At 45.5% G+C, this 25,628-nt stretch overlaps 1 protein-coding gene across 14 annotated transcripts in view; it reads left to right on the top strand.

Moving 5' to 3' along the window:
* Positions 1-25,628, top strand: part of meis2a (Meis homeobox 2a) — a 163,608-nt gene that overhangs the window by 44,476 nt on the left and 93,504 nt on the right. For 6 of the 14 annotated variants that reach the window (XM_072484644.1, XM_072484621.1, XM_072484625.1 and 3 more), the window contains exon 8: positions 5,022-5,072. The exons of the other annotated variants lie outside the window; for them this stretch is intronic. In XM_072484644.1, the coding sequence (XP_072340745.1) occupies positions 5,022-5,072 (51 nt within the window). The remainder of the gene's footprint in view (positions 1-5,021; positions 5,073-25,628) is intronic. 14 annotated transcript variants of the gene reach the window in all.

Below are 25,628 nucleotides of genomic sequence, written 5' to 3'. Positions count from 1 at the left end.
CACGTACCCTCTTGACCGGTCCATTCTGCCCTCTAACATTCCAGGTGATCAGCCTGGTTGGAGGGCACCGCAGCCACCCCCCTCCGCTGATCAGCCATCCTCTCTCCTGGGCCCGCCCCCAGCCCATGCACCGCACCTCCATCGGCCTGCCTCTTGGCAGCCCCCACCCCAACCTCCTCTCTGTCCCAAAACCTAAGTCCCTCCCTCGTCAGCAGAGTAACTTCGCCCTCCCCCCCCCCCCCCCCCACCCCAGCAACACCACTTTGTAACTTAACCTCTGCCATATATTAATCATCAGCACACCCCCACTGTGCTTCCGTAGACTAGCTCACCCAGCTAGCCTGGTGACCCTCGCCTCCGGCGCCAAGAAGTCTCCCACCTATTGTTCCCTACTCCCCTCCCCCCGCCCATCGAAACCACTTCCCTCCTCAAACTGAGACCAAACAATCACCCAATTACCATAGGAGACAACCCAAAATGAAAAACCCACAAAGAACCCCCCCAATTGTGCAAAGGAAAGTAACAAAAAAGTTAAAAGCCCCCACCAGCCATCCCCACCAAAACACCGAAAACCCATAGAAACCGAATAACTTTTACTTCCCCATCTTCACCCAAACTTAAAAGCAGAAGAAAAATGACAATCAAAACGTATAAACATCACTCGGAAAAGTTACAACTTAAAACAAAAAGCTCTCAGTTCAGCACCAGCCCTTTCTTCTTGGCAAAGTCCATTGCGTCTTCGGGCGACTCGAAATAATGGTGCTGGTCCTCGTGCGTAACCCACAGACGCGCCGGGTAAAGCAGCCCAAATTTCACCTTCTTCTTAAACAGGATCTCCTTCACTTGCTTGAAGCCTGTCCTCCTTCTGGCCACCTCCACGCTCAGGTCCTGATAGGCGCGCAATATGCTATTGTCCCATTTGCAGCTCCTAGTGCGCTTAGCCCACTGGAGAACACATTCCTTATCCAAAAATCTGTGGAACTGAACCACCATCGCCATTGGAGGGTCCCCCGGCCGTGGCTTCCTCGCCATCGCCCTGTATGCCCTGTCCACCTACAACGGTCGGGGAAAAGCCCCCTCCCCCAGAAGCTTCTGGAACATATTCGCCACAAACGTGCCCGCATCATCCCCCTCAGCCCCTTCAGGGAGACCGACAATTCTTAAATTCTGCCGGCGTGTTCTGTTCTCCAGATCCTCTACCTTCTCCAGCAGCCTCTTTTGCTGATCCTTCAGCATCCCTCACCTCTAGTTCGACCACCGTTTGGTGCTCTTCCTGGTCTGCCAGCGCTTTCTCCAACTTCTGAATCGTCCGATCATGGGCATCCAGCCTGCGCTCCAACCGATCGATCGACTCCTTTATCGGGTCAAGACAGTCCCGTTTCTGTCTGGCAAAGCCCTCCTGGATGACCTGCATCAGCTCCTCCGTCGATGGCTGGGCCGTCGCAGCAGGGGTCCGAACATCAGCCATGTTGTCATCAGCTGCCATCTCCACCCAGCCCTTGCTTATTCTTTTATTTCTTCCTTTTTGGTCCCTTGGGGTTCTCCGTTCCATGCACCTCTGTGTGGATCCAGAGCTTAATCGTCTGTGCCTTCAAAGCCAAAACTCAAAATCACGAAAATGTTGGGGAAAAAGGTCCAAAGGTCCGGGCAGAGCAGGAGCCACCAAACGTGCGACTTACTCCCTCATAGCCACCACCGGAAGTCTCTTTTGCCGGGTGATGCACTACCAATTACGATGAGACGAGAGTAGAGTGTAATCGAGGCTTTATTAAGCAGAGATGTGTAGCCTCCTGCAGCTGCTGCCGAAATGGTCTCTGAGGGTGGTTCTGTCGCAGATCCGATGTAGGCTTCAAGCTAGCCAATGTGCGAAGGCCGACTTGGCATTGTCTGCTTGAGGGGCAGCTGCAGGCGATCCGACTTGATGCGGAGGTCCATCGTTGTAAAATCTCTGCTTAATAAATTGATGCACTATCAATTACGACGAGACGAGAGTAGAGTGTAATGGAGCCTTTATTACACAGAGATGTGTTGCCTCCTGCAGCTGCTGCCAAAATGGCTGCAGCTCGGTGAGCACACACATTTATACTCCGCCTACTGGGCAGAGCCAGCAGGCAGGGATCTACCCCCGTATCTGTAATACAGGAGCCTTACCGTATTACACCTCGTATGTGATATATACAAGTGGTGACTACCACACCGGGGTTTCTGCTGTCATCCTTACTCAGCTCCCAGATATTTAAAAAATGTAAGCCTTTCCTGCCCACAAATAATGTAGCTGACCCTTTTCCTGTTCACTAGTCACTTTTAGAAAACTACTGACTGTCCTCCTGCATTTTTTGTTTCAAATGTTCAAATGCCTGTACAAGATTACTATCCTCCTAATTCATCTGGGGCTGGAGCTATGAGTTTATTGCCTTGGTGGCAGCCATTTTGTTTTTTGCACACTTTACTTTCTCCCTCTCTCTTGCACTAATTTGGGTTGCTTTCTGAACCTAATTCAGCATTAAATGTGTTTAAAATGTTTTTTTTTTACTCGCAGACAACCCCTGTTAGCAGGCTATGTCTTTTGGTTCCCATAGGTTAGACTCAAAATTCTGGAGATCATTGAGCGTATTTCATGCTGCTGTCCATAGGATACATGATACATTGTTTCTGAACACATGACCGTAATGTGACATTGAATGTGGCACCCTGGGACATATATTCACATGACAATTACTTACTAACTCTTTATGAACAATATAACACTATAACGTAGACTATTTCCCCTGCTCAGTATTGCAGAAGTATTTTGTTTTGTGCCAATCTCATTCCCTCCCTTCCAGCGGGCATTGATTCCCATTGGTATGGCAGCCCTCTGCTATCTTGCCGAAGTGAGCGTTCTTTATGTGTAAAGTAACGCTGTCAATCACAGCTAGCAACTCCATCATGGAGGCCGCCATGATCACGACTAATGCTACCCTCACTCAAATTCCACTTTCCCATTAATATTTTTATCCCTCAACAAGCATTTATAAAAGAAACACAGATTATCTGGTCATTATCACATTTTTGTTTGTGGGAGTTGATGTGTGCATATTGGCTTCTATGCTTCTTCCCCTGCAACAGCGACTACATTAGAAAAGTATTTATTTGGCTGTAAAGCAAGTTGGGACACCCTGACATCATAAAAGGTGCTGTGCAAATGCAAGTTCTATTGCTCTTTATTTTTTAAGTTCCAGTTTGGAAGATTTACATAAAGTACCCATACTACTAGCCTGATCCAGGTGAGCTGTCTCGTAGTCCAAAAGAAAAAGGCTGATCAGGGTATTTTCCACTCTGAAATTTGATCAGAGTAAACAACTGCTCACTGTTCAAACTGCCCCTGTTGCTGTAATTGTGCTGGGAATGTACCAAAAAAAGTCCATGTTCTGAATAAACAAGCTGTGAGACTGCCGAGTTCTACTAGTTGAAATCCATCGCAGAGCCCCTCTGAGCAGTGATGCCGCGCCACTGGTATTTCCTAATATGTAAGCCAGTATCTTAAGAAATATATTTCACATAAAAGAGTTCTACTTTGTGTCAAGACGCAGGCTTTTCTAGTAAGAAAAATGGTTTGGGGGTGGGGCAGGGGGTTTCTGGTGAATGCCGTGTGGTGACTCTGAAGAGAAGGATACTTTCATGATCCCATTAGCATAAGAGAAGTTAAATTATTCATGACGTGATCCTATGGGGAGAAGTAAAGTTAATGCATATAGTTTTTAACTCTCTTCCTCTCTGCTGTGAGAATGAACTCCTGCTGCATTCAGTACTCAGCCGCTTACTGAAAGCTCCTGTGGCATGTTAGAAATCAGTGGTGCTGTGAACACTGAGATTCATCTGACTAGTGCAGCTCTCAACAGAGACCATCTGGACGAGTTCCAAAAGGTGATTAAACAAATTGATCAGCATTAGTTGCCATGTCACATGTCCAAAATTCGGGATTAAAAGAAAAACACATTTGACTTGGGGCCAAGGCGCTAACGTCATCCTTTTTGCACTATTCAGATGGCCCACAAGCGTCTGTGCCATCTTTGTATCCGTATGGTCTGTAATCATGAACAGGTTGTGTAAATGGCCTCTCAGTAGCAGTGTCTGTTCCCATAGAACAGTGCAGTTCATATTAACTAGGTCAGCCTTGTGCTGCATGAGACAGAGGGGAAAATATCAAAATTGTTCTTACAACAAGCATGGGCAATCTAGACTGTGAGGGGTGTGGCTAGAATATGTTCTAGAAGCTCAAAAGGAAATAATTTGGTTGCAGACAGAAATTAATTTGACAGAAAACTCTTGGTGATAAAATATTGGAAGCCTTGGTTATAGCGAACGGCAAGCTAAATTAATACTATTTGGCTCAGTTATATAGAAGGGCGCTTAATGGAAACATTTGATTATATATTCAGATATATCTTTTCAGAAGTATTTAGCGGAGTACAAGTATGGTTGAAAGTAAAATGAAAAAGATTCTTGGCAGCTTGGGAAAAAAATACCTTGCAGTAGAGCCAGTAATTAGGAAGTAGGTACCACAAATTAGGAAGTAGATACCACAGTGTGATACAAGTAAATTTAGGACAGAATGCAACTTGTGTCCCTTAGATAACAGTTGAGCAAACAAAACCTACTTCATAATTCAACTTTCCTTATGTGCTAATCTTGGGCAACCTGCCTTCTAATGTCTTGATGAGGCATCATTAGCCCTTGTTAGGGATGAGAAGCCCAATTCATTCAAGGAAACACCTACAGGCTGACGTTAAGCCGAGCCTGCCCATTCCACAACAGTCTTTGTGGAGTGTGTTTTTGGGAATTATCACTGGCAGCAAAGCCCACTGTGTCTTTTTGTACAGAATAATGCAAAGTGGCAGTAAGTCAGCACATAATGCAATTTTTGAGGAAGTAAACTGAGGTCATTTAACATCAAAATGATCAGGCGATTTATTTTTATTGCTAGAAAATTAACAATAGGATGAGTTCCAATACAATGTTTTTTTTTGGTTGCTTGATAGATAAATTCGGCCTTCTGCAAAGGAAAAGCCATCTTTGCCATCTTCTACTAGGTCAGTTGTTTTATACCCAACAGTGTGATAATAATGCATGTAACAATCCAAAATAAATGTGTAGCATATTTCTAGTTATTGAAGATATATATATTTATATATATCTGTGAAAAAATTGATTGCTATTTTTAAGTAATACAAATGTCTGCTGCATGCTCTACCTGATGGTCTTTTTCATTTGACTTTTAGCTATACTTTACTTCAAAAGTCTAAATAATAATATATTGATTTCAAAATGTACTTAGTCTTGTGTAGAATTGTGTTTGCATGTGTTCATAGTGAAGAAATTGCATGCATCAATGAGAGGAGTGAATCAGGGCCACAATAAATGCAATTATTGGTCCCATATTTACCAATTTAAAACTTTGTAATGCCTGAACCGCTTTTAAATTTGTGGAGGTGCGTTTAACCTTGGCGACAGTTCTGAATTCTGGATATGTCAAATGTTCACAAGTAGGCAAAATGAGAGAGGCAGTGCTTTTGACCAAAAACAAAACTTGAGATGTGCACTCTGTTTTATTTTCTCATGTCTATCCTGATCACTTCTTACAACAAGAGCTTCTTCCTGCGACACTTTATAACCTCTTACATAGTCTTCAGTTGTATTACAAATTGTGTATTTTTTTCTTTTCGCTCTCAAGTTATCTCTTTTCCTGGGCTCCTTTTCACTGCAACTTGATGAATGACAGGAAGGCACGGTTTTCCTGCTTGAGTGTACACTTATTCGAATCTGATTCTCACCTGGGGAGGTAGATGTTTCTGATTCCCAGCTAGCAACTGAAAACAACCCTAAAATAAGGCAACCCTAACTGCTTACTTTACCAAATGCTGTCACCTCCCCCTCTCTCATTGAGAACAGCACACTGCTGAGCTGATGTGGATCCATCCCTTTGGCACAGCCAAACGCAAACACATTTGACTTCAGTCCAGTTAATATGCCCAAACAATTTCTGCTTCAGTAATTTTTATGACTACGTGATGCAAATACTTCAAAGCCTGAATGGAACCAGATCATACACCCACTTTTCCTTCTTTCTAACATTAGAAACTATTCAATAGATATGCTTTCTTCTTGAGTGTCAGGAAGAATTGCAAATTTACACTGTTATAATTGCCAGTCAGAATAACAGAAGTATAATAATATTGTTTGCTCGGAAAAAAATATTGCATTGAGATAATACTTTAACCTAAAATAAAATGATTAATAAATTCACTGGATGTTCATCTCAAATGAAAATAGGACTGGTACAATTGGTGCTCATTTATTCAGATCAATAAGAGTATAATTGGCATTCTGAAAAGATACTAAACCTAATTACATGGGACTGATAAAGTTTTTATGTTCTTGCAAATTCAGCATTTTCACTGTCACTATCAGTCTAGGAGGCTTTACTCAATGCAATTTGTATTGGTGACATATGTGAGCGAGACACTTGTATTTACTGTAAAATTAACTGGTGTGTGCTAACAGCCCTGATTCAACCTCTTTTTTTGTATGGTCACCACCGTTATAATGATCCATAAACAAATGGCAGTGTCACAGCCAAGGAGGGTAGTTTATTTTGAAATAATGACCGCCCATTCATTTTAAGCCAAAATATATTTAATACAACAAGCTCAAACTTTCCAGTGTAAAAAGGCAACAGCCTCCAAGAAGAAGTGTGCTGGAATTTGTATTATTCAATATAGATATTGATGATGTTAATCATTACTGTACATAAGTGAATAAAATAGAACAATTTATTTGCTTAGCTGCAGAAGTGTAGGATTAATCATATTTGCATTGTTCGAGGTATTCCAAATCATGAAGGCTTTTGATAGAGTAAATAAGGAGAAATTGTTTCCGGTGGCAAAAGTGTCGGTAACCAGAGGACACAAATTTATGGTGCTTAGCAAGAGAGTCAGAAGCGACATGAGGAAACATTTGTTTAAACAGTGAGTAGTGATCTGGAATGCACTGCCTTAAGAGTGGTGGAAGCAGAGTCAGTAGTAACTTTGGAAAGCGAATTGGATAAATACGGGGGGGAACATTTTCAGGGCTGTGGAGAAGACCAATGGTATGGGACGAATTGGATAACTCTACCAAAGGGGCAGCACCGCCGGCATAAGGGGCAGAATGGCCTCCTCTTGTGTTGTAATATTCTATAGTTCTGTGATTATTTGGACCCAGTTTATGCTAGCTGGAATAGTGTATACTCATTGTTTTACCCAGGCTTTGTATTTCTTTGCATGAAAAGTGAAAAATGATACAATTATTATGAAGGGAAAATAAGCCAATCTGCTTGGTGTTCATAAAATTATTCAGTTGAAAACTTAAAACATATTTTTAATTAGTTTGTAAAATAATGATATATGTTGGATCACCACAACTTGCTGCAAATTCCTATTCTCTGTTGGCACAAGTTAAGCCCGAGGTTGAAATACCTTTCACACCACTACACTGACAGTCTTTTAACCCTGGATATAGACATTAATTCATATTGACAGAAACCTTTATGTTAATAATGGCTAACATATAACTTAAAACAAACTTTTTGATTATGGTTTACTGAGAATCACCTATTACATATGCGAAGCAACACTCCAGCATTAGTTGTATATTAAGAAACACTTATCAATAAACCAATACCTAGCTATCTGTAAGCATACACGTATTTTGAATCAAACCTCCACATTTTTATAACAATGTAGTACGTGTTTATGAAACAATCTGCGGTAAATTTGTGTTCAGAAGATATCAGCAAGATTCAGATATAACAAAAGGCAAAAAAAATGATAGTGTTGCATTTTAGATCATTGAGGTTCAATTAATATATTAATTTACTTTTTTTTAAAACCACTACCACTGTCTTGCTTCAACTATGAAACAGTGACATTCAAGTCTCTAGAAATCTTAAGAAAAGATATTTGAAAGACCTAATTAATAGCAGCGCAACATTTATGAGTGCCAACTGTGTTCATTTTCGAGATAGAAACTATGAAATATTCTATTCAATGATACGCACAGGAGAACTATGAATGGAATTTTCTCTTTATTCAAGATGTACTGGGGCAGAATTCCTGTCATTCAGCCTTTGTGGTTAACCATTTGATGTTGAGAAGGTATAAAAGAAACACAAATCCTGTTGGGTTTGGTTTACATTTACAAAAGTCGGAGCTTAACTTTCTCTAAAGCTTAAAACACATAAGATCCCACAAGAAAATCAAACGAGAATCAAAAATGGAAATACTTGTTTCCATAAAAAAATGATTAACTGACAGCAAAATGTGCAGATTAAGCTCTTAAACACTTACACCTGGTTAAGTTTAGATGATTACAATAATTAGAGTAAGTTCAACTGTCCTTTTAGAAATGAAATAAGGATTGCAAAATGTTAATTGTGAAAAAACATTGTGAGATTTTACATGTTTAGATCAGGGTATTCAAAGCGATGTCTGCGGAGGATACTCCATGGGTTAGAGTAGTTACACGTATCCTGGGGTACAGTCTGTAGACAATTGGGTGCCTGCTGGAGACATCTGTGAATGTTGACCTTTTGACCTGCAAAGAATGCTCTGGAGGTGGGGGAATTTAAGTACTTTTTATGGCCTAGAGGAGATTGAAAAATATACAGGAGGAAACCACTAAAATTCTCAAACAGCTAAACACTGAATGTATTTTTCAAATGAGGTTTGTCTGTACCTGGTGCTGAATTTATTTCCAAGTTAATCTTGTCTGTATGAATTGAAAGTCTTCATTAATTGAAAGGTTAAAGTTCAGAAGATGGCTAGGGTGAGAGGTGAACCATGTCACAAGGTTTACTGCAAATTTGGGCACCTGCTTTTTAGTCTGAAATGTTTTTCTCTCTCAGTCGAATGCGCAGTCTTTTCGGTTACTATTATAAAATATATGCAGGTTAAAACACGTACACATTTGCACTAAATAGTTCCTGTTCTTTAGGGAATTTGCATTCCTGCCGAACATTACTTAAGTCATTACCAACCGTGCTCAAGGTTATTTTCTTGCAGCTACTGGGAGTATTTTAGGAACTCTTAGGGGCAATGTCCTTTGACACAGACAGGGACCATTAAGAGAAAATATTTGGCTGTCAGTCAGTGTTGCATGGCACTTGCCCTGCTGTTTGATGGTGATGTGGGATGTAGAAAGTAGAAAGCCACTCTTCCTAAATGATATTTTAAGTTAAAAGCAGAACACAAGAAGAAATAGAGCACCAGGTATTCTTTCCCACCACGGGCATGAAAGGGAGCTGATAGGTGAAGGGCTTTAACAAGGCACATGCAACTAACTGTTTTGTGGTGTTGTAAGTGCCCTTGCATTGCTTGAGCACTGATTCCGGCCCTAGTTGAGTCCCCTGGGGTCCTTTTGAGTTCTGAGGGTTTTTTTTTTGGGGGGGGGGGGGGGGGGGGAGGTTGTTGGGGGAAATGCAGCTATATGAGATAAAATGTGGTTTGTATGAAACGTTCTTCATGTTGGTTCCGACTCTCAGAAGCAGCTGCACACTGACTTTGTATCTGACAGCACAAAGGACAGTGATACAGAAAAGCAAGTAGGCAAAGCAAAGAGACAAAAGCAGTGATCAGCTAACACAGCTCCACACAGCCTGACTAATTTATGAGAAAAAAACTGTGCTGTTCACTCGATCAGCACTCTAAGGAGGCAGGTGGAATGGGAGGAAGTTTTCATTGACTCTCTCGAGCAACTGGGGAAGCCACTGGAGATACTTCGCAGTTTGAACTTTATCAGGGTCTACGCTTAATCAATACTGTATTGGAAAAAGAATTAATTACTAAAGCAGAATAAAACAGCTGCATTTTAAACCAAGGAGCCGTCAATTCCGTAATCTTTCAGTTACAGCTTAGGTGCTGCGAGGATCATTTTGGCTTCACGTAATGAGGAACTGAGGGAGTCTCCTCATGAATGGTTTGGGAATTTGCATTAGTCTGTTTCAATCTGTTTATTATCGCTGTGAGTGGTTTTAACCTTTCTGCATTCACCAGTTTCATCTGATAAATTATCGAAGCTGTACCATTTCCACAAAATTCCAGCATTCACTGCCGGGGAAAGAATGAATACTCTAGTCGTCAGTGCCATGAGAAAAAGTCTTAACCTTCTTCCACTCCTTTTCACTGGGCTTAGGACTGATTGGTTTCAAGCCGGACAAACCTCTATTGTACAATTCTAGGGTCAGGGACCTGCCTGTTAAAGAAACAGTAATTTGAACACAGTCTGTAAACGTTTCATCTGTAATTTCCATAATGGTGAATTTCAAGGCGGGTTGAGGGGGTTATGGGAGATGAATTAGGTTTTTAGTGAGCTCATTAGGAAGCCAAACAGAGTTTAGACAGCAAGGCAGTGAACATAGCTGTAATCAGTTCTGCTCGCTTTGTTCCTGCCTTCAGGACATTTTTGAAAACTTCATGGCAGGAACTGATGAGAATATGCTGAGAGAGGCTGGAATCTGGAATCTGATGGTTGACTTGTTGATTTGTAAACCCTTAATTCATTATTTCTCCACTTTAATCCTTTATTTCTTCAAGGAAATTACACGATTAATAAGCCTTCATATCTACTTACACCAGTGGCCTATAAATCTACTCTGGAGTGACCTCAGTCATTTGAAAGTGATAACTTGTTCAAAGAAGCCAGGGAGAGGACTGATTATTAATCATTTTAAAAACAAAACTGTACTTCATAATTTGCAGAACTGATTGGCATTTAACTGGGCTGTTACGGTTAAAACTGCATGCTGATTCCTAGCTGGCACCGTAGATAGAGAGCAATTTGAGCTGACAATGTGTTGCTTTTTAATATTTCTCTGAATGCCCATTTTATTTTCTGGCTTGCAGGGACCAAGAGTGCCTTCCAGAAAATTGAGGCATTTTGCTCTGCTAATTTTCATGCTCATTTCAATTAATTTAACATGACCCAGATTTCCTTCCTCAGGCTCGGTCTGACTAATTAGGAGAGTAACACCTAGAATCAGCCATATTTAAAGAAAACACTGGAGAAATGTAGATCTAAGTAGGTTATGAACTAAAGCAGTGTATCAAGTGACAAAACCAATATTAGAAGGTAGTACTTGATGCCACAAGTATCTACTCAGGAGAGTAACTGCTCTTAAGGGTCGTTGGCCAGATTTGGAATATTGGGATTCCAGCTGAATGCCTTAGAAACAATGCTGTCTTTGAGACACAGCACCTAGATAACCTCTGGGGCCAATTAGTGTAATTTCTGTAGAATTGGCAGGATTGTTCACTCCTCTCTCAGAATGGAATGGGGTGGAGTTGTTAAAGAATCACAAACTGCAAAAATCCCTGTTTTTGGACCAAGGTACTGATTAGGGACTGATCTACGTCAAAGGAACATTTTAGACATCAAGAGCTATTATTGTGCAGAGACCCCTCCCCTGTAATTTTGAACTGACACAACGCACACGCAGTATTACCAATTCATTCATTCTGTAACTGCTTTCACAAAATGAAGAAAACCCATTGCAGTGTAAACAGAACACAGTGTAAATGACATGTCGCAATGTCTTCAAATTCCTCTGGCTAAGGATTAAACATTGTTCATGTTCCCATTTCTCACTGGATTTATTTGCAGTTCCAGGATTAATAATGTGCCATGCCCCCAACTGATATTAGTTGGATAGCCTCCTTTTCCATGTCTCAGAGCACCATGCTGTACGGCCATCTATAAACTTTGAAGGTCAGGCATTGTATACCTGTGTGGGGTGGACAAATGGATTAGTCACAAAATTTAATTTCAGACAACGTCCAAGTTTAAGGAATCACCTGCATCCAAGTCAATCTGGTCAGACAGGCAGGTGACTCTGATAGTATCATTGATACAGGTCACAATATTATAACCTGTCTTCTGGAGGTTTTTATTTTGTGATTCAGAAGAACTGATATGATGCTGTTTACTCTATATTGAGGATTTGGAGCCGCAGTTATGGCATGGATGTTACACTGAATCTAAAACCGCAGTCTTAATCCACCTGGTGGGAACAGCAGGTCGAACAGGGTTAAAATGGCAACTGGACAGAAGCCATTACATCCCACAATGCTCCCCCCACCCCCGCTATTTTATTGCCAGGATTCCAGCATCATGGTGGCAGCACGCCGTAGCTGGCAGGTGGGTTTCTTAATAAAAATGTCGCAGACTGATGACATCCTTGACACTGCAACATGTTTTAAAAATTATGTATGACCCACACATGGGAGCAAACCCAATACCATGGCCTGATAGCAGTTCATAGAGAGGCTTGAAAGGGCCACGGTGGTGAGGAAGAGCACAAAAGGCCTCCCTGGCTCCAGCCTTTCCATTCCCTTCCAGAACCAACATCGCCCCTGGAGACACCACCCATTCACCCCAGGCACGAACCTCAAGGCAGACACTGTTCGCTAGGAAGCCTGGTATCCTCCGGAACCCAGCCCCAATTTCTACGCCTGCCTGCTGATCCCGATATCAGACATAAAGGGACAGGGGGAGACATTGCAGGATTTAAGGGAGGTCCAATGGAGGGGAAGGGGTGGGAGGGGAAGGGGTGGGAGGGAGGGGGGGGGGGTGCTGCAGGGGTTTCAGAAAACACTTGCGCTGGAGTCTCTGCCGGTGTTTTCTTCCTGCTCCAAACCTTGTCCACTCTGAGTTAAAGTCAGCCCTCAAATAATACAGGGAGTTGAGAACCTGAATCAAAATGGCGACTTAGTGGAACTAACTACTTCGGGTTAACTTTTCAAGAATGCAATACAAGATTCAGTTTTTTTAAAGTAGAGAAATAGGGGCTGGAATTCTCCATCCTTTGGGATTCTCTGTTCCCACCCCTTCAGTTCACACCGCCCATGGGTTTCCTGGTGGTGTGGGGTGGCATCAATGGGAAACCCCATTGACAAATAGCGAGACTGGACAGCACAGTGCCGCACTGGTTAGCACTGCTGCCTCATGGTGCCGAGGACCTGGGTTCGATCCCTGCCCCGTGTCACTGTCCGTATGGAGTTTACACATTCTCCCCGTGTCTGTGTGGGTCTCACCCCCACAACCCAAAGATGTGCAGGGTAGGTGAATTGGCCACGCTAAATTACCCTTTAATTGGAAAAACACAATTGGATACTCTAAATTAATTTTTTTAAACGGCAAGTAGCGGGAAGAGACAACACCACCGCCAGTGATTGGCGTACCGCCGAGAAGCACGGGGCTGGGGGGAGGGGGACGACGACCGGAAAATTCTATGCACACCAGAGCTGGAAAATGTCAATTCAGTTCCAGACAGGGGGCACAGGCAAATAAACCTGGGTTGTCCAGAACAATTGGACTTCAAATTAAAGTTCGACTATTCGGGGACAACATACAAAATGTTAATGTAAATCTGAAACTCTTTCCTCCAAAAAGCTGTCTAGAAGCGGTCACCTGAATATTACAAAACTACGAATGATAGACTGTTGTTTCCCTTGGTAAGAGTACGGGATGAGGAACCAAAGCAGATAAATGAAGTTAAGATCCAGGTCAACCACAATCTAATAATTAAACTGTGGAATATGCTTGAGGGGTTGAATAGCTTACTTCTCTTCATGTTCCTAAACCACAGGAGCTTCGTCTCATAGAAATAAGCAGTCAACAAAATTAATATCATTTGAATATTCTCAAATGTTTTAGTCAATTCAGACAATAGCTTGACAACACCATTGAGTATCTCCAATGTGAGAAATGTGCCAAAGACATTCGTCAAGTCAAGGGAAGGTAGAAAAACAGAAACTGAGCCATGAAGGGAAGATGAGTGTGGACACACAAAGCTCAGCTTTAGGAAATTATTTGAAAGAGTAGGGGGAGGTGAAGACTTGCAGGGCTTAGGAGGATAGTTCAGAATAGAATGACTCCACTTGGCACTCAAGGTGGGACATGGATGGACACATAAAACACCAGAATCCAAAGAACGATAGGTGGAGAAACATGAGCCCGGATTTTACAATGGCGGGGTTTCCCTTCCCGCTATCCGAGGAGTTGGTAGGGAAGAAGTGTCAAGCAGCCATTTCATGCTCCAATATGTGTTAATTGGCGAGAGGCTGGACGTCCTCCCCTTTACCTGGGAGGAAGTCCCACCTCAGAGAGCTGCTGCTCAATCTGATTGGCTGGTAGCTGTCTAGTTGCTGCAGAGTCAGAAGCTGCGGTGGACAGGACTGGGACTGCAAACAGGCCCCAGAGCCTAGGGACGCGATTTAACTAATAAAAGAGAGTCCATTCTGGGCGGGAAACCGACGATTGGAGCTCCTCAGTGCAGGAAGAGAAAGGTTCGCCATTTTTAAACTCACCTGTTGTGGGGTTCTCAAGCACCCACACACACACCCCACCAGATACCGGCGGTGCACCCTCGGGTCTGATCTCCGGCGCAGGCCGAATGCCAACATGGCACTTTGGCACTGCTGGCCGGCCAGTACCATCTGGGTAGTCTGGAAGTGGCAGGCTAGCACCCGGGTGGCACTGTCAGGGTGCCAGGCTGGCAATTTCCTGGTGGCACTAGTTGTGCCAAAGTGCCACCCTGCCCAGAGGCCGACCATCCTGGGGCATCCGATCGCACCCCTAAGTGCTATTCCGCCTGGTCCCCATTTGTGGAGAGCAGTGCTAAACGGCGCCCGGCTGGCGTCTCCTCGGTGAGGCCAATAGATGCAGGGTGGCCGTTGGATCGAGCGGCAGCACAGTTAAGTGAGATCATGACGTCTCGTGAGACCTCAATTAATCTCGCGAGGCATAACGGGGGGGATTCTCTGTCCCGCCGCACCCATTTTCCAGTACGGCTTACCCCGCTGGCAGCGGGATCCTCCATCCTGGCAGCCGGCCAATGAAATGAAATGAAATAAAAATCGCTTATTGTCACAAGTAAGCATCAAATTAAGATACTGTGAAAAGCCCCTAGTCACCACATTCCGGCGCCAGTCCGGGGAGGCCAGTACGGGAATTGAACCGTGCTGCCGACCTGCCTTGGTCTGCTTCAAAAGCCAGCGATTTCCCATTGTGGGCACCCCACGCCGTCGGGAAATCCGCGGGCGTGAGTGCACTGCCGGCGAAGCGGAAGATCCCGCTGATGGAGAATCCAACCCAACGACCGGCAGGAATCCCACGAGAGGGCTCTCCCGGGATCTAACGGCCGTGTTCCATCCCGATTCTGGTGGGCCCGGGCTAGGATCAGGTAAGTATGGGATCTCAGGGAGGGGTGGGGAGATGAGGTCCACTGGGGTGGGCAAAGGGGGTGGGGGTGTTGGTGGAATAGCCAAGGGAGGGTGTGCACCTGCAGGGGCCACACCATTTGGCGGGTGGGGGGCCCAATATTTAAAGGAGGCTGCTGATGGAGGAGCTCTATCCCTTCCCACCTGAGTTAATTTTGGGTTCCCCTGCAGCGCCTGAACCCCTCCTGATATCCTTAAAATTGAGCCTGGGTGGGAAATGGCCCTTAAGTGTGTCGTGTTAGGTACACTGGTACAACACTGGCTGCAACTGGATGCAGCATAGATCAAAAAGATACTCCAGACCTTGAAGTTAATAGCACAATTAGCACAGTTCTCTGTGAGTTCGACTCCCCGCTAACTTAAGTGCGGTTACTCTGTCTGACTGAACCAAACTAGCTCTTAGCCAAGTGGTGGAGGTGTGAGTTTGTAACAACACCCTTGACTGACTCTCTAGATGTTCATCAATGGAAAGAGGCGGAGTGTGAGTGCCTCGTGTCTCTTATAGTCAGATCCCACCCCTGAGTGTCCTGCCTGCTGATTGGTCATGTCCTGTTTTCGGTGTCCATTAGCTGCTTGTCTGTATATCATTATGTGTGTGTCCGCATATCATGACATCTCCCCTTTTCTTTTATGTTTGGATGACATATGTGAACGTATTTACAAGAATAGGTCAATATTAACATATATACATGCAGTGGATGTGAACATATGTACATCTGAAAACAGCTGTCTAATGCGAGAACACAGAACATAGCAAACAGAACAAATGTTCATAAGTCCAGTCTCTGTGGCTTGCGCCTGATCCTGGTCAACCGCCGGAGAGGTGGTGTTGGGGGTGACAGCGCCTTGATGGGCGGGATTGAAGCCTGACTGGTGGCCTTGTGCGTCGAGGTATCAGGAGGTGGCAAAACAACAGAAGGAAACAGAGAAGAATGTGGTTGCGGGCAGGCAACTTTGCGCAGTGCCCGTCTGTTTCATCACACAACAGAACCATCAGCCAGACGCACAACAAACGAGCGGGGGGCAGCCTGTCGAACAACGACAACTGGAGCTGACCAGCCTCTATCAGGGATCTTGACCCGAACAGTGTCTGACGGGGATAACTAGGGCAAATCGGTGGCATGAGCATCATAGCCCTGTTTTTGCCGGTCTCGGAGTTGCTGCACCTTCTGCAGCACCGGGAGGTGATCCAGGTTGGGCACGTGTATGACTGATCCAGGTTGGGCACGTGTATGGCTGGAAGTGTCGTTCGCAGGTCCCTGTTCATCAGGAGTTGAGCCGGCGACATGCCCGTGGACAGTGGGGTCGCCCTGTACGCAAGCAGCGCAAGGTGAATGTCAGACGCAGAATCAGCGGCCTTGCAGATGAGCTGCTTCACTATGTGCACCCCTTTCTCAACTTTTCCGTTTGACTGAGGATAGTGTGGGCTGGAAGTGACGTGTTTGAACTGATACGACTGGGCAAACAGAGACCATTCATGGCTGTTGAAGCACGGGCCATTGTCACTCATGACAGTGAGTGGGATACCATGCCTGGAGAACGTCTCCTTACAGGCCTTGATGATGGCCCGAGATGTGAGGTCTGGGAGCTTCACTACTTCAGGGTAATTGGAAAAGTAATCAATGATTAACACGTAATCACGACCATTTGCATGAAAGAGGTCGATGCTAACCTTGGACCACGGAGAGGTTTCGATTTCATGCTGCTGAAGTGTCTCCTTACTCTGCGCTGGCTGGAAGCGTTGACAGGTCGCACAGTTAAGGACCATGTTCGCGATGTCATGGCTGATCCCGGGCCAGTAGACAGCCTGCCTAGCTCTGCGTCTGCACTTTTCCACACCCAGGTGTCCCACATGGATTTGATGGAGCACCAAGCTCTGGAGACTGTGTGGAATTACAATCCGGTCCAGTTTGAGGAGGATACCATCAATCACCGTCAGGTCGTCCTTTACATTGAAAAATTGAGGGCACTGCCCTTTTTGCCAGCCATTGGCTTGGTGTTGCATAACATGCTGCAAGAGGGGGCCTTTGGCTGTCTCCTCACGGATATGAATCACCTTCTCCTCAGATGCCGGGAGGGTGCTAGCACACAGCTGCACCTGTGACTCAACCTGTGACTCAATTTGCTGGATGACGTTCAGTGGTTCACTAGGCACAGTGATGGAGCGGAACAGTGTCTCGGCAATGATGAGCTCCTTGCCAGGTGTGTAGACCAGGTCAAAGTCGATTGAGGAGGATGCGCTGCAGCCGGGGCGTCATGTCGTTCAGGTCCTTGTGGATAATGTGGTCCAGGGGCCTGTGGTCTGTCTCGACTGTGAATGTCGGCAGGCCGTAGACATAGTCGTGAAACTTGAGAAGGCCAGTGAGAAGGCCCAGGCATTCCTTCTCGATTTGTGCATACCTTCGTTCAGTGGGTGTCATTGCCTTTGATGCGTAGACAACCAGTGCCCAGGATGAGGTGTCATCGCATTGCAGCAGGACCGCACCGATGCCATCCTGGCTCGCATCTGTCGAGATTTTCATTTCCCTGTCAGGGTTGAGAAATGCCAATACGGGTGCAGTGATGAGCTTGGCTTTCAGCTCCAACTACTCTGCCTGATGGGCCGCCTTCCACTTGAAGGCAGTGGACTTCTTCACTAGGTTTCGTAGGGCCGTGGTGTGTGAGGCCATGTTTGGGATGAACTTGCCCAGAAAATTGACCATGCCCAGGAAGCGCAGTACCATCTTCTTGTCTTCCGGGACCTTCATGGTTGCGATGGCCTTGACCTTGTCTGTGTCAGGGCCCATGCCGTGCTGAGAGATCTGGTCTCCTAGGAACTTGAATGTTGACGTGCCAAAGCAACATTTGGCCCTATTCAGCTTCAGACCATTGGCGTGGACACAGCGGAATACCTGCTGGAGCCAGGAAACATGCTCCTCAGGGGTCGTGGACCATATGATGACATCGTCCACATACACATCAACCCCTTCGATGCCCTCCATCATCTGCTCCATGATGCGATGAAATATCTCCGATACCTAACGGCATACGGTTATAGCAGTATCTGGCAAACGGTGTGTTGAAGGTGCAGAGCCTTCTGCTGGACTCATCCAGCTGGATTTGCCAGAATCCATGTGATGCATCTAACTTCGTGAAAAACCTTGCATGTGCCATCTCACTGGTGAGTTCCTCCTGCTTCGGGATGGGGTAGTGTTCACACATTATATTCTGGTTGAGATCCTTGGGATCAATGCAGATGCGCAGGTCTCCAGAGGTTTTTTTTTCCCACCACCATCGAGCTGACCCAGTCAGTCAGTTCGGTTACCCTGGAAATGATCCCCTGCTGCTGCAGCTCCTTGAGCTGCTCCTCCAGGCGCTCCTTCAGTGGACCACTGGCTTGGCATCAAGCAGTAGGATCTTGTACCGATATGGCAAAGTGCCCATCCCGTCAAACACATCTGGACACTGAACGAGGATGTCGTCAATGCCTGCTTGACGTTGGAGGATGTTGTTGAATAAACCCGCTGCACCAGGTTTAGCTTTTTGCAGGCATGCGCGCCCAGTAGGGATGCCCTGTACGGCTTGACAATTTCAAACCTTAGCCGTGCATGGGTGCTCCGGTTGGAGATGAGTAGATGGCAGGTCCCCAATGCTGTGATGGCATTACCGTTATAGTCCAGGAGCTGTCAGGCTGCTGGAAGAACCTTGAGGGGCTTCTTGATGCGTTTGAAGTCTGCCTGTGCGAGGAGGTTGGCAGAAGCACCTGTGTCCAGCTTGAAGTGGATGGAGCAGCGGTTGACCTGCATCACCACACGCCATTCGTCCTCCGAATCCACAGCGAGGATGGACTGAATGTGAGATGAGTTAGGTGTGGCATGTTCACATGTAGTAATGATGCCCACTCGGTAGGCGGACTCCAGGTACTTGTCCTCAGGATCCGTTGAACTGCCAGGATCAGAATCCAGTAATCGTCGTTGCACATTCTGGACGCGCCGTAGTTGGAATTGGGAGCGATGGCCTCTGACTGGTGGTGCAGACCTGCACAAGGCTGCATAGTGTCCAGGCTTCCCGCAGTTTAAACATCGCCTGCTTCTTCCAGGGCAGTGTCCCTTTAAGTGGGCATTGCCGCAGTTCGAGCACGTCATGGTGTCGGCGTCGTGACGCGGTGTACATCGTCGCACATGCGCAGTGCGTTCGGCAGACGTCTGCACCTGCGCAGTGTGGGTGTCGGCCGTTTCGTTATCCCATTCGCATCGCGCATGCGTGGGGCTCCAGGAAAAGCGCGCAAGATGGCCGCTGTCTTCAATGCTGAGGAGCTGCATCCGGGAGATGGCCTGCATACTCTCTGCCTCGTGGGAGGCAAGTTTCTCATTTTCAGCCGATTTGTATTGGGAATAACGATTGTTTGCGTGCTTATGCACTATACATGTTTCAATTACGACTGGCAGGGTCATACGCTTGGTTTTTAAGAGCTGCTCTCTCAGAGGATCAGAGTGAACTCCAAACACGATTTGGTCTCTGATCATGGAGTCAGCAATATCACCAAAGTTGCAGGACAGCGCTAGCAGGCGGATGTTAGTTAAGAAGGCACTGAAAGATTCATCTTTACCTTGAAGACGTTGTTTGAATATGTAGCGCTCGAAGATTTCATTGGTGTCCACTTTACAGTGACTATCGAACTTGTCCAGGATGGTCTGAAACTTTGTCTTGTCCTGGCCTTCGGTGAAGTTAAAAGAGTTGAAGAGTTCGATGGCTTGATCACCCGCTGTCGAGAGGAGAAGCGCGATCTGTCTTGCATCAGACACACCCTCGAGGTCTGAAGCTGTGATGTACAGCAGAAACGTTTGCTTGAATATATGGCAGTTGGCAGTGAGATTGCTGGAGGTCCTGAGCTGGTGAGGAGCCTGAATCTTCTCCAAGGTCCGGGATACATTTGCTGATCGTCACGGAACGGACTGAGGTAAGGCACCTTAAATTAGTAGTCTCCTGGTATCATTTAAAAAAAAAGATTTTTCGAGTACCCAATTTTTTTTCCAATTAAGGGGCAATTTAGCGTGGCCAATCCACCTACCCTGCACATCTTTGGGTTGTGGGGGCGAAACCCACGCAAACATGGGGAGAATGTGCAAACTCCACATGGACAGTGACCCAGAGCCGGGATCGAACCTGCTATCCACAATGCCACCATGCAGCCCTGTCTCCTGGTATCATGTCGTGTTAGGTACACTGGAATAACACTGGCTGCAACTGGATGCAGCATAGATCAAAAAGATACTCCAGACCTTGAAGTTAGCTCAATCAGGTTTATTGAACTAATAGCACAGTTAGCACAGTTCTCTGTGAATTTGACTCTCTGCTAACTTAAGTGTGGTTACTCTGTCTGACTGAACCAGACTAGCTCTTAGCCACATGGTGGGGGTGTGAGATTGTAACAATACCCTTGACTGACTCGTGTCTTTTGTAGTCAGATCCCACCCCTGAGTGTCCTGCCTGCTTATTGGTCATTTCCTGTTCTCTGTGTCCATTACCTGCTTGTCTTTATATCATTATGTGTGTCTGCATATCATGACAAAGTGGATCAAGAACAGATGGGCCCACCTAGGCCTCACCTGTCCCTATGTAAAATTGCAGAGAGGTCAGGGTGGGTGAGAGTCTGGTGGGAAGACCCCGCCCCCTGACTGCAAACCAGCAGTCGCTAGTAAAATTATGCACATAGAAATATTCACAGCACAGAAGTAAACCTTTGGATCCATCACTGGCTGAAAAAGAGCAAACCAGTCTATTCCTATCTTCCTGCTCTTGATCCGTAGTTCTATAGGTTACAGTGCCATAAGACTATTTCCAAGTGTTATTTTTAAAAATCTGATGAGGGTTTATCAAACTTTCAAGTAAATTCTAGAGCAGCATGGTGGCGCAGTGGTTAGCATTGCTGCTTCACGGCGCTGAGGTCCCAGGTTCGATCCCGGCTCTGGGTCACTGTCCATGTGGAGTTTGCACATTCTCCACATGTTTGCGTGGGTTTCACCTCCACAACCCAAAAGATGTGCAGGGTAGGTGGATTGGCCACGCTAAATTGCCCCTTAATTGGAAAAGAAAATGAATTGGTTACTCTACATTTTTTTACAAAGTTAATTCTGGATGCCCAGCAACCTCTCTAGGTGAAAAAAATTAATCTTCAAACTTCCTCTAATCCTTCCAGCAATTAGTTTAATGCTATTCCTCTTGGTTATTGACCTCTCTGCTAACGGAAATACGTTCTTCCTATCTGCTCAATTATTCTTCCAATTATATCACCTTCCACTTTCCTCTGAAAGAAAATTAACCTTCCTGATCCAATAATTTCTGTAAATAAAACTCCTCAATCCTAGCAAAGTCCTTGTAAATCTCTTCTGCACCCTCTCTAAAATGACCACATGCTTCCTGTAATATGGTGACACAACTATGTGAACTATCATAGCTACGCTCTACCTAGAGGGCAGAATTTAATGTTCACCCAAAGGCAGGTTTGTAAGCATGGGGTGGCCGTAACATTTTTTGGATCACCTTCCTGCCAGGCTTGCATCTGCACTGACCTCTGTGCAATTTTACGCTGGGACGGGTGATGCCTAGGCCAGCCCACCTGGCCTTGCCTCAATTGAAGCCACTTAAATTACATTTTCTGATCATTTAAGGGCTGTTTCCCACCCAGCCTCAATTTTCAGGCTGGCGAGAGAAGTTCAGAGGAAGGGGGGAAGCCTAAAATGTAGCCCTGCTCAGGCCATGGGCAGGAAGGGTTGGGGCACCTCCATCACCAACCTCAATGGCACACCACTCTCCAAGTGATCTGGGCCCTGCAGGTGCTTCGTCTCCCTCTGGCTTCTCCACCAAGACGCCCAACCCTCTCTGCCCATGCCCCCAAGAGTCTCAACTCGCACTTCGCCCTGAGACCCCCACAACTATCTAGTCCTGGACAATTGGGACTGAGAGCCATTGAGGTCTACAGAACAGAAAAGACCATTCGGCCCATCGCATCTATGCGAGTCAAGAACAACCACCTAAGTATTCGGATCTCATTTTCCCGTACTCGACCTAGGACGTAGACTGCGGGGACCACATGCAGTCCCAGTCCTGTCCACTGCAGCCGATTGGCTGGCAGCTTTCTGAGGCAGGACATTCCCAAGTGAGGGGGAAACGTTCCGCCTCCAGCCAATTAACATTTGTTAGAGCGTTAAATGGCTGCAGTACAGGCAGCATCGGCAGTGATGTGCTTTCCACCAACTCCTCGGATGGCAGGAAAGGAAACCTGGTCATCCAAAAAATCCTGGGTGTTTTATACAATTCTAGCATTACCTCACTCTTCTGATACATCATGCCTTCATTAATAAAGCAAAATATATTATAAGAAAGGAGGTTGCAGAGATGGGGTGGGTTAAGTTGTGCAGGAATTCAGTGAAGTTCAGGAAGGAGGAATGATGGGCAGGTGCGGGATGGGATCTGGGCCGCTATGCTCTGGACAAGTTGGAGATTTTGAATAGTAGAGTATGGGAGGTCAGCAACAAGCACTTTAAAGAAAAGTCTAGAAGTAACCAAGGCATTGATTAAGAGGTCAGCAACAAAGAGACTGAGATACTGACAGACATGGTCAGTGTTGCAGAGATATCTTGTGTTGGGGATTGAAGCTCAGTTCTAAGTCAACCACGACAAGGTTTTGCTTATTCTGGTTCAGCCTGAACTAAGCAGGGAGTAGGATGGGGACAGTGGCTTTGATTTTCCTGATATTTATTGGGAAGTATTTGTGGCCCATGCATGACTTGATGGCATACTTGCATTCTGACATTACAGGATTGGGCACGGCATCAAGTGACTTGGTGGAGCACTTGGACTAGGTATTTTCAGTATATGTATGGAATGTGACCACAGCCCCATTGAGTGTTAGTTATCATTTTATATTGAAAAGAGAAACTTTTCTTATCCTCCGACTTTACAAATAGGCATTAAAATGCAGGTCTCCATGCTCATAATGGCTACAAGGCACCTGTGAACTGTCCCATGTCTGATCTTTGACCTGCCACTATTGAGTATTCGTGCACGTCTGTGGAAACTAGCATTAACACAGTGATACTGCAAAGTGAAGTGGAAAAAATGATTTTAAATTATCTATATTTGCAACCTAAATATAATTCATAGAATCCCTACAGGGCAGAAGGAGGCCATTCAGCCCATCGAGTTTGTACCGGCCCTCCGAAAGAGGCACACCTCACCCGATCCCCAAAACTCTGTAACCTAACCTGCACATCCCTGATACTAAGGGACAATTTAGCATGGCTAATCCACCTAACCTGCACATCTTTGGACTGTGGAGGAAACTAGAGCACCCGGAGGAAACCCAATACAGACACGGGAGAAAATGCAAACTCCACAAAGACAGTTAACCGAGGCCAGAATTGAACCCGGGTCCATGGTGCTGTAAGGCAGCAGTGTTAACCATTATGTGGGGGAAGAAGCATTGAGTACAGAAAAATGTTTCGCAACTGAATAGGTGAGCACAACGCAATAATACAAAAGTGAAACACAGCAGAAATGTGAAATAGAAACCACTGATAATATTCAGCAAGTCAACCAGCCTGTATGGAGAGAAAAATAAATATTAGCATTTCAAATGATTGACCTTGGAAAAAGTTAGGAAAGTAAAAGTTTTAAGCAAATACAAAGCAAGAAACGAGGGGAGGACAAAAAGGGAAGGTGTGTGATAGGGTAGGAGGTAGGAGAGATTAAATGACAAAGGGATGATGCAAGGCAAAAGGAGATGATAATGGGACAAGTAAAAGATGGGTTTAGAGGAGGTGTAAATGGGAATAACAGAATCATCACCAACAACTTCTGTCAGATAGAAATGGGGCCAGAGGTTATGATGTGAAATTGTTGAACTACGTGTTGATTGTTGAAGTCTAAAATATCCAGTTGAAGAATGCAATTCTGCTCCTCATGAGCTTATGTTGAGCTCCATTGGTACAGTATCAGCGGCCAAGGACAGAGAGGTCAGAGTGGGGGAAGTGAATTAAGACGACAGGCAAGCAGAATCTCGGGGTCATGTTTGCAGACGGAATAAAGGTGTTCAAATCATAGATTTCATAGAATTTACAGTGCAGAAGGAGGCCATTCGGCCCATCGAGTCTGCACCGGCTCTTGGAAAGAGCACCCTACCCAAGCCCACACCACCCTATCCCCATAACCCAGTAACCCCACTCAACCAACACTAAGGGCAATTTTGGACACTAAGGGCAATTTAGCATGGCCAATCCACCTAACCTGCACATCTTTGGACTGTGGGAGGAAACCGGAGCACCCGGAGGAAACCCACGCACACACGGGGAGGATGTGCAGACTCCGCACAGACAGTGACCCAAGCCGGAATCGAACCTGGGACCCTGGAGCTGTGAAGCAATTGCGCTAACCACTATGCTACCGTGCTGCCCAAATCAGTTGCTCAATCTGCATTTTGTCGCCCATTGTAAAGGAGATTGTATCATGGGCCACGAATAAAGTCGACTAACTTGAAATAAGTACAAGCAGATCACAGTTTCACCTGGAAGGAGTGTTTAGGGCCTTGGATTGGGAGAGGAGAGGAGGTCAAAGGACAGGTGTTGCATTCCCTACACTTGCATGGAATGGTGTTGTGGGGAGAGGAGGGGCTGTTACGGGTGATTGAGGAGTGGACCAGTGTGCCGTGAAGGGAATGGTCTCTTTGGAATGCTGATAGGAAGAGGGAAAGAGAAGATAGTGGGTGAGATTCTCTGGTATCGACCATGGCGAGATCCGTTGTGAGTGAGAATGGAAAGTTTGCCGTTCCAGCCAAAGCTCGAGTGAGGGGAAGGAGTAAGAGCAGAATTGATGGAGATGGAACAGTTGAGAACCCCATCAAGGAGCAGAATCCTCAGCTGAGGAAAATGGGAGATTTTTAAAAAACATTCTTAGGGAGGATATGGCCTTCACTGGCAAGGCCAGCATTTGTTGTCCATCCCTAATCAATGATAGTTTCATGGTCTGAGCCCAGCTTTCAATTCCAGATTTATTAATTGAATTAAATTCCACCAGCTGCCATTGAGGGATTTGAACCCATGTCCCCAGAGCCTTAGCATTGCTAATACCAGTGACATTGCCACCACATCATTGTCTCTACCTAGGAAATGCTGGTTTGGAAGGTGCCATTGTCGGAACTGATGCAACAGAGCTGGAGAAACTAGGAGAATGGAGTGGAATCTTTACAGGGAGTGAGGTGGCAGGGGTTAAGCGTAGTCCGGTTAGCTGAGGGAGTCAGGGGGCGATAATATTGGTTATATCTGTTACTTGTCTTGTTTTCTTCACTGGACAAATGAG

The sequence above is a fragment of the Scyliorhinus torazame genome, chromosome 2, assembly GCF_047496885.1.
Source record: "Scyliorhinus torazame isolate Kashiwa2021f chromosome 2, sScyTor2.1, whole genome shotgun sequence".
NCBI classification, from domain to species: Eukaryota; Metazoa; Chordata; class Chondrichthyes; order Carcharhiniformes; family Scyliorhinidae; genus Scyliorhinus; species Scyliorhinus torazame.
The sequence above is the reverse complement of the archived record's forward strand: the minus strand, read 5'-3'. Positions and strand labels throughout refer to the sequence as shown.